Source organism: Arachis duranensis, chromosome 9 (genome assembly GCF_000817695.3).
Source record: "Arachis duranensis cultivar V14167 chromosome 9, aradu.V14167.gnm2.J7QH, whole genome shotgun sequence".
Lineage (NCBI taxonomy): Eukaryota > Viridiplantae > Streptophyta > Magnoliopsida > Fabales > Fabaceae > Arachis > Arachis duranensis.
The window spans coordinates 26,861,199-26,871,041 of NC_029780.3; the positions used below are offsets into that span (position 1 = coordinate 26,861,199).

Consider the following 9,843-nt stretch of genomic DNA (forward strand, 5'->3'; position numbering starts at 1 on the left):
GCCTTTATATTTAATTAGTTTTATAGTGTGATAATAACCAATATATTTATTGGTGGATTTAACTATTACTATATTATTTATGATCATATTCAGTATATATGTCTAATTTATTGAAAAAAGTAGATTATTAAAACTAATTAATAACTATTTTAGAGTTAATCCAATTAATACTAAATTAAAAAAATAAATAATACATAACATAACATGTTACTTTTTTATTATCAAATTATTATAATTTAAATTAATTTTAAAAAAATAATTTAAAATTATAATTTCAATCTTATCACGTGCATTATACGGATAATTATACTTATTATTTTTTTGGGTGACTTTTATACTTATCTACTTAATATACTAAAAATGGGTTTTCCCCCAGCTACTAAAAGTGACGTGTCGATCTCTCATGCCTCCGTTTTCCCTCCAAAACCAAATCAATATTTAATGCATTATTAAAAAATTACCTTAATAATAGGTAATTTACATATTTATTTTTGTTTTACTAAAGTCTATATATAGTGTTTTCTTGTGGTACATGAATCTAAATTTGAGAGTCAATTCATAATTTTATATTTAGTGTTTTTTTTTTACTACTTCATAGAATAAGAACGTATTCTTCGTTTTTTTTATTGAAGTTGATCCTTTTAAGGTACAATTTATAATTTTTTATAATATTTTTTTATATGCTCATTCTATTATATTATTATTTTGATAATTTTTTATTTGTTGTTACTCTAAGTTATTCTTATCGTCTAATGTTCCAGTTCGATTGTCTTTTGTCACAATCATTTACAATGCATCACATCCATAAAATACTTCATCAAGTTGTCTTCACTGATTCGGGTTCCAACTACATGGTTGTAAGCGTTCAGTTTTGCTAAATTCATGACAAATTCAGATATGCAATTTCAACGATTGGTAATATATTTAAATTTTTTTAGTTTAAGTTGTTCGTTATTAGAATAATTTTTTAACATATTTTGATTTTTTTTCCAGAAATTACCAGCTTTCTTTTACATGCATGCAATGCCATTGAGGGAAATAAGAGTTAGTTTGATTTCTCGGTGTGGTAATTCTATACCTTGCCGCATTGCATGGATAGCGAATGATGAAGCTTATCTAACAAGAGGATGGTCTGATTTTGCACGAATTCTAAATATTGAAACTTACGATGTTATTTCAGTTGGTTGTCGTTACAAGAATGATTCTATACTATACGTGACTAAGGACTAAAATAGGTTCAATATTGTTTTGGTAATTTAGTTTTACTATTAGTATTTGATTAAATTATAATTATAGAATTTTAAATTATTGCCTCAATTTATATATTACGATTATTTTTTGTGGATGTGCTATTTTTAAATAATTTAATAAAATAAAGTAGTGTCAGATATTATTAAGTTTATTTTTATTCTTTATTTCTTTATTTGTATTTTCATTATATTTGACAAAAAATAAACCTACACATATATTAAATCGTTGACCTAAAGACAATTTATTTGCCAATAAAAATAAATTTTATTTATAATTGGAATAAAACTTATTTACCAATAATCGGTGGATAAAATTAAAATTACACCTGTGTCATATAATTATAATTGATTAATTGGTATAAAATGAAATTATACCCGTGCCATGAGTAATAATCTAAATAATTATATCTTAACAAAATATAATTTGAAATAATTTATAAACAATTATCTTAACAAAAATAATTATTTAATAATTAATTTAAAAATTAATGCAAAAATAATTATTAATAATAGTATTATTAACTTTATTTTTTATATTTATGATAACTTTTGACCATAAAAAGAAAAAAATTAGTTTTAATTGTTTCCTATTTTATTTATATACAATCATAATTAAATTTGATATAATTGTAGTAAATCTCTATAATTATAACAATATAAAAATGCTTCATATACAGCAATAATATTATGCATATTTATATATCTCCTCTTTTATCTTTTTTTTTTTTCAAAATTTTGGCATATAATTAATGTAGACAATATATAATATTAAACTGTTTTGTTATGCATATATATGAATTTATATAATAACCCGTATAATTTATACGTATGGCATAATACATATGTTAAAAAAAGATTCCATAATTTTTGAAAATTACTGTTTTATTATATGAATTGAAATTAAAATTAAATAATTTTTATTTATATAATTTTTTTTCTATTAGTATCAAGTATTTTCATTAAAAATTCATATCGTTTGTAATTAGTATACATATATATATATATAACTCGTAATAGTCAATTGTTTCAATTATTTTGACGTTAATGCTCTTGCGAATGAACTAAGTGGGTATTAAGAAAGGCTAACTAATGAGCAGAAATTTGCATACAATCAAATAATTGGTGCTGTTAGCGGTAATATGGGTGGACTTTTCTTCTTATATGGTCAAGGTGGTTGTGGAAAAACATTCTTATGGTCAACTATATCATGCTCAATTAGGTCTAAAGGAGGTATAGTTTTAAATGTTGCTTCTTGTGGGATTGTTGTACTTTTGTTGCCTAATGGAAGAACTTCACTTTCAAGGTTTAAAATTTCTTTGGCCATAAATAAGGATTCTTTGTGTAGCATTAAACAGGGAAGTCCTCTTGCAAGGTTAATATCTAAGGCCAAATTAATCATATGGGATGAAGATGAAGCTCCAATAATAAGTAAGTATTGTTACGAAACTTTAGACAAATGTCTAAGAGACATCTTAAGGTGCTCAGATTCGTATAATGCTCATTTGCCATTTGGAGGTAAAGTTATTGTTCTTAGAGGAGATTTTAGACAAATTTTACCTATGATTCCCAGAGGCTCAAGGCAAGATATAATTCAGTCTTCTATTAATTCTTCATATTTGTGGCATAACTATAAGGTTTTGAAGCTTATAAAAAACATGAGATTGTCACTAGGTGAAAATAACAACATACAAGAACTCAGAAATTTTGCAGAATGGCTACTCAAAATTGGTGATGATTTAGTTGGTGATACAACAGATGGTGAATCGATCGTTCATATACCATCTGACATTTTGATTAAGAACTCTGAGACAGCTTTGGATGACCTCATTAATTTCGTGTATCCAGATATGTTATCCAATTTATCCGTTGAAAATTATTTCAAGGATAGAGCAATTCTTGCACCAACTTTGGATTGTGTCACTGATGTCAACAACAAGATGACTGCAGGGTTACTTGGACAAGAAAGAGTCTACTTAAGTTCAGACTCTGTGTGTGCTGAAGAGGGAAATATTATAACTGCACGATGAATGTAGTATATAGAGAAGTTTTTGAGATCCTATAATAAAAAGGTAATAACAAAATGTCTTACTAAATGTATTTATTTATTAAAATTTATTACTATCACTTAAAAAAATTTAAAAATTCTAGGAACTAATAGATGAATTCTTATTGCACATAATTCTTATTGTACATTAATAGTTTGAGAATATTAAAATTATCATTAAAATTCGTATAATTTTATTCTCTTGACAAACAATTTTATAATTACATTAATCATATAATTTTATATACAAATATTTATATAGTGTTGTTTCATGAATATATTTTGCAGGCATAAAAGGATAGTGTTGAATTGTTATTCATTGGGTTTAAATTATTTATCGTTTATTGGAGAACTTTCTGTAGAATTCTCTATTAATTTGTTCTTCATTTTGAGCTGATTTTGATATTTTCTTACTTCACAGTAAATCAACATATAAAACTTTGTTGGTAAATTTAAGTATTACTAGATTATTTATGAAAAACTTTGTTGGTAGATTTAAGTATTATTAGATTATTTATGATCATATTAAGTATATATGTCTGATTTATAAAAAAAATAGATTAAATAACTATTTTATGGTTAATACAATTAATACTATATTAAAAAAAAGAAACATAACGCATACAAGTTATTTTTTTATTAATTAAATTATTATAATTAAAATAAAATTTAACATAACAACTTAAAATTATAATTTCAATCTTATCACGTGTATGAGCACGGGTGATTAAACTTGTTATTTGATATAATTCGGTGCCTTGCCGATTATTTATGATGTTGAAACAAATAAGCAGTTTGATTTTCAAAAATTTGCAATTAGACATTACGTAGATTGTTTTATATTTATATGTTAATTAACAATTATAGATTGATAGAATGAATATTTTATGAATGGCACGGACAACAAGCCACTACGCTGTTTACGCTTGTGCATCCTAGACACAAGTTATACTTGTCCAGTTGTTCTCCTTTCCAAACACACCCAGTCTGCTCCCGCTTCCTGCCATTTCTTCAATAGCAAAAACCCTATTTTTCAAGACTTCCAACTTCCAATAGCTTAAGCCTAAAACCCAAAATCTCTTCGATTCTATTTATCTACTCTCCAAGAAACCCTACTCATCAGTTCACTCTTCTCTTGATTGTTCCCAAACGATGTCGTATCGCCCAACCGGAAACTCAAGGACCGATGTCCGCCGGAGCCGCTACAAGGTGGCTGTCGACGCCGAGGAGGGTCGCCGGCGGCGAGAAGACACCATGGTGGAGATCAGGAAGAACCGAAGGGAAGAGAGCTTACAGAAGAAGCGGCGCGAGGGTCTCCAAGCACAGCAGATTCCCGCTTCGGCACAATCCACTGTGCTAGAGAAGAAGGTCAATTCTTACATCTTCCACAATCTGTACTCTCTTTTTTCCTGCTCATAATGATAATCATTTTTCTCCTATTTTATCCCTCGAATATGGGTATCGTTAGTTTACTTAGATGCGTGCTCGGTTGACCTGTTCACTCATGATACTTGAATTGTTGAATTGATCTTCTTATTTCGTTATATTTATGTTTACCGAGTAGACTTCAGTAGTTTTATTAAGAATGTTGATGGCAGTGCGTTGATTGTGTTAATTTGCTTACACTGAAAGTTTATGGTGGTGCAGTTGGAACACCTACCTACGATGGTTGCAGGTGTTTATTCTGATGATAATAGCCTTCAGCTGGAAGCAACTACTCAGTTCCGGAAGTTGCTTTCGATTGGTTAGATGTTTGGTCTTTATAGTTTATACTACTACCTCATTTATTTCTTGTAGTTTTGTTTAGTTCACTTAGATGGGTGCTTTTTGTGTTCCAGAGCGCTGTCCGCCGATTGAGGAGGTTATACAGGCTGGTGTCGTTTCTCGCTTTGTTGAATTTCTTTCGAGGGATGATTTCCCCCAGTTGCAGGTTTGTTGTCTGCCTTGTTTTCTTTAATTAGTCTTTTAACTTGAAAGTATAGGTAGGTAGGTATATGGATGCAGAACACTTGGAACACTTTAAAGTTTGAAAATTACAATTTTCATAGATGGCGTATATAATTAAAAATTTTAAAAAAATTTAAATAAGATGATTCATGTTTTAATTTTCAATATTAAAAATTATTTTAAAATCTGAATAAACTAAAAATTTGCATGTCATTTCTTTTCTTAGGTAATTTTTTCCCCCAAATGTATATGTGAATTATGAAATGTGTTATTAGTGTGTCGTCATGGTCTAATGTGGACCTGTAGAAACAAATGGCCAGTCGTTATGTACATGCTTTCTAGCTTCTACTATATTTCATTGACTATGTTCATTGCATGTTGTTAGTTCGAGGCAGCTTGGGCTTTGACAAATATAGCTTCTGGAACATCTGAAAACACCAAGGTGGTAATTGATCATGGGGCTGTCCCCATTTTTGTAAGGCTCCTTGCTTCACCCAGTGACGACGTCCGTGAACAGGTACCTTTTTTGTGCTGTTGCATCCTTTAAGCGTTGGGGAACATACACGTGCATTGTTTGTGTATGTGTTGTTTTTGTTAAGTTTGTGAAATTAAAAATATGGATCATGATTATGAAATACAGTTGTTCATCTTCCCCTTTGGATTTTGATGAGATACTTGTGGCAGGTATAATGTTGCTATGTATGTGCTCATGCATACAAAGAAAGTGGGAGAGTTCTTAATGCTGAGTGTTATTATTTATTATTAATATGTAGCAGACAATGCGATGCAATGCATTGTGTCTAAATTTATCCATGGTATCTTTTGTTAAAAGTTTTTATTTAACCACTTGTTTTTGGTTTCCAGGCAGTGTGGGCATTAGGAAATGTTGCTGGGGATTCTCCCAGATGCCGTGATCTTGTACTCAGTCATGGTGCTCTGCTTCCTCTGTTGGCGCAATTGAATGAACATGCCAAACTTTCCATGCTTAGGAATGCTACCTGGACACTTTCAAACTTCTGCAGGGGCAAGCCACAGCCTCCTTTTGATCAGGTGAAAAACAGTTTATTTAATGGCTTAATCTTTCTGAATAATCAGTTTTTGAAAATTGATTGTCTGGTCCTTAGGTATGTTTGCAAGTTTTTGTTTCGGAGAGAAATGGAGGTCTTGAAGTGTAAAGCTTAGTCCATTATATACTTTAAACCCTTCTCTTCTTTCTCTTCCCCATTGAAACCAAAAGTAGCATCATATCTTTACTTGCCCTTTTAATTGTTTTAGTACAGTCCTTTATCACAATGAGATCTAGATGTACATGTATGTACCCTATTGATTAGAATGTCCTTGTATTTTCTAGAATACTTTATTACTTTGTTAGAGTTGGTTTTTGGATCTGATGAGCAATGTCCCTCAGCTTTTTCTCCGTTCTCTTAAAAATCAATTTCATGCAATTCTATCATCATGTTTCTAGGATGTGCCAGCATTCTTCTTTGTTAGTGGCTGTAGATTATCTAATATGTAATTTTGTTGCACTTGTATGTTTTGTCTTAGTATCAGCCAAGCAACAGCCAAAGTCATTATTTATTTGGGAGGCTGCCATTTGCTACATCAATGGTTTATCCAGTTTTAGTTTTCAAAACTTCTCAATTCCACTTAACTGAAGTTACTTATGTTTTATTCTTTGCCGTATATTTTGTTCTTTTTTCCCCCTTTAAACAGGTTAAACCTGCACTTCCTGCCCTTGCTAGTCTTATCCATTCAAATGATGAAGAAGTCTTGACCGATGCTTGTTGGGCACTTTCATATCTTTCTGATGGTACAAACGACAAAATTCAAGCTGTAATTGAAGCTGGTGTCTGTCCCCGGCTAGTTGAACTTTTAATGTGAGTACTAAACTTATGTCTCTGCAGTTTTGTTCCAAAAAAAAAAATGCCTGAATGCTTGTGTCCTGACAACCCAATTCCATTTGTTGTCAAGTTCTAACTACTCTTTTCTTTTCTTTTTTTCTTTTTTTTTTTATTTTAAATAATCTTGTTCAGGCACCCATCCCCTTCAGTTCTAATTCCTGCTCTTCGTACTGTTGGAAATATTGTCACTGGAGATGATATGCAAACTCAGGTATTAAATTCCAGAACATGTCACGGTTCTGTTGTTGTGATCAGTATCTCGCTATGCCTTTCTGCATTGAGGAATATTGGGACATAGACACAGCATGCCTTTCACAATTGATTGTGATGTCCTTTTCCCTTCCTCTCTTCTTCCACATTACTAATCCTGTAGTATAACATTTCACCCGTTCCCCACTATATAGAAGTCATATTGTTGTTGATGTTGACACTTTAAAATCGACTTTTTTTTTATCCTTTTTTGTTCCTTTCAAATTTGAATTTGAATTTTTAGGTAAAGTATTATCAGTCATCTTATTCATTCATCAGTAGTGTGCTTCTTAGATTATCAATTATTGATTGGTTTGTGTTGCCACTCCTTGCTTTGCTCTTTTTCTCATTCACCCACAGACGTGTCACAGGCATCAAACTGCAACATTATTGCTGAGTTGAATTCCAAATTTTTTTAAAGATTGATTTGGTGATTATATTAAATGTAGTTCAGTACAATGAAAGATAATGGGTTTTGTAATTTTTCTTTCAAACTCCATTGCCGTGTTCAACCTAAACATGTTTCTGACGATAATTGCCTAATTAAACTTGGTGTTACAGTAATTAAATGTTCTTGTCAATACTTTTTCGGGTTTTTTCAAATGCGATTCTTTTCTCCATAGGTTATCATCAACCATCAAGCACTTCCTTGCCTTCTTAATTTGTTGTCTAATACTTATAAAAAAAGCATCAAGAAGGAAGCTTGTTGGACCATATCAAACATCACAGCTGGTAATAAACAGCAGATTCAGGTATAGCATGCTCCCCCCTCTCTTTATTTTGTTTTACTTGCATGTTCTAATAATTAAAGTTCATAAAATCCTCTTCTAATTCTGAGCATTTTGTTGTTGTATTTTTCTATTACAGGCCGTAATTGAGTCTAATATAATTGGTCCTTTGGTCAGCCTGCTTCAAAATGCTGAGTTTGACATCAAGAAAGAGGCGGCTTGGGCTATATCAAATGCTACATCTGGTGGATCTCACGAACAAATCAAGTATGAAGAGTAGCTTTTGATCATAATATCCCCTTGATTTGATAGTGGTGTTATGATACTTTTAGTATCAAGTTATGATTATTTTCCCTGGTTGACAGGTACCTGGTAAGCCAGGGGTGCATCAAGCCCTTGTGTGATCTTCTCATCTGTCCAGATCCTAGAATTGTGACAGTTTGTCTGGAAGGACTTGAAAACATCTTGAAGGTGGGTGAAGCTGATAAAAATATGGGCAATACTGGTGATGTGAATCTGTATGCCCAAATGATTGACGATGCTGAGGGTTTGGAGAAAATTGAGAACCTCCAGAGTCATGATAACACAGAGATCTATGAAAAGGCAGTGAAGATTCTTGAAACATACTGGTTGGAGGAAGATGACGAGACTATGCCTCCAGGGGATGGTTCCCAAGCAGGGTTCAACTTTGGTGGCTCTGATGGTCCTGCTGTGCCACCTGGTGGATTCAACTTTTAATTAGAAGATATTCATGCTTTTTCCTGGGTAACATTATTTCATGCTTCTCCTTATTCTGATTTATCTTTAAATCCTTGAATATTCAGTAGAATTGATTTGGTGATTTGTTTGTGGCATTTGTTTTCTTTAATATTCAAGACATTATTCAGATGTTTGTCAACTGCAGGAGTTTCAGCTGCTTTAAAGTCGTCCAGTTCCACAGGACAACAATTGGGGTCACTAATGCTGTCGATGTGTGCATCCTATAAGGTCCATCCTTGGTAAATAGAGGATTGCTGGACCCAGCTTTGGTTTTCAGTGGCTGGTTTACATATCACATGGTGTCATATGGGTTGTGGCATGATTTTTTTGCCAATTTAGATATCACTCGAGTTCATTCTGAACATCATCATAGAATTGATGTTCAGTCTCGTTGGTTTTCCTTTGTAATATGCTAAATATTATTTCTGTCCTCCATTATAGTTACAAGGAAACATTGAAGTCTTTGTTTTACCACTTCCCTTGTAGCCACTAAGTTCTTTTGACGATTAAGTTTTGATGATTTCCCTGATGTTAAATTAGTAGTTGTCATATTGGCCCTCGTTTCGTTATGTTCCTTGTGTATTTCTAGTTTGGTTTGGGTAGCCGAAAAGTAACGGGCTTCCCCTGTTGTGTATTAGAATTTTATATCTAGTTGATCTCTGGTTTTTTCGTTTTTTGCTTGCATTATTTTAGCCTCTGTTTTAGTCTCCTATTTAACGGTCTCAACAGTGTTTTCTTGATTTATAATTGTATTCTGCCTACACGATACTATTCTTATGAGGCATCTTTTATTGAGTTAAATCTTAATTTGATCCCTGAAATTTGGCCTGATGCTTAGAATGACTTTTACAATTTCGTTGGTTCCAATTAAAACCCCCAAATTTACAATTATGGCTTTAGCTTACCCCTGCGATCATCTCCATCACCGGAATGCTGATCTTCCGCAATTGTATGACATGGTGGAC

The 9,843-nt window shown here is 31.7% G+C and overlaps 2 protein-coding genes across 2 annotated transcripts; both read left to right on the forward strand.

Moving 5' to 3' along the window:
• The first annotated feature begins 2,389 nt into the window (after positions 1–2,389).
• LOC107465257 (uncharacterized) lies at positions 2,390–3,277 on the forward strand. The gene has a single exon (XM_016084239.1). The coding sequence runs from the start codon at positions 2,390–2,392 to the stop codon at positions 3,275–3,277; it is 888 nt and encodes a 295-aa protein (XP_015939725.1).
• A 918-nt stretch (positions 3,278–4,195) lies between these two features.
• On the forward strand, positions 4,196–9,552 carry LOC107465265 (importin subunit alpha-2). Its single transcript, XM_016084247.3, has 11 exons — positions 4,196–4,662; positions 4,942–5,038; positions 5,133–5,224; positions 5,627–5,758; positions 6,106–6,291; positions 6,955–7,118; positions 7,275–7,353; positions 8,015–8,143; positions 8,259–8,386; positions 8,485–8,884; positions 9,024–9,552. The coding sequence occupies exons 1-10, from the start codon at positions 4,447–4,449 to the stop codon at positions 8,855–8,857; spliced, it is 1,596 nt and encodes a 531-aa protein (XP_015939733.1). The 5' UTR covers positions 4,196–4,446; the 3' UTR covers positions 8,858–8,884; positions 9,024–9,552.
• The last annotated feature ends 291 nt before the right edge of the window (positions 9,553–9,843 follow it).

Coding starts and splice junctions, on each gene's coding strand:
- LOC107465257 (XM_016084239.1), top strand. CDS start 2,390: ATGGGTGGACTTTTCTTCTTATATGGTCAAGGTGGTTGTGGAAAAACA.
- LOC107465265 (XM_016084247.3), top strand. CDS start 4,447: ATGTCGTATCGCCCAACCGGAAACTCAAGGACCGATGTCCGCCGGAGC. Junction 5,759..6,105: donor GTGACGACGTCCGTGAACAG/GTACCTTTTTTG, acceptor TTTGGTTTCCAG/GCAGTGTGGGCATTAGGAAA. Junction 7,119..7,274: donor CGGCTAGTTGAACTTTTAAT/GTGAGTACTAAA, acceptor AATCTTGTTCAG/GCACCCATCCCCTTCAGTTC.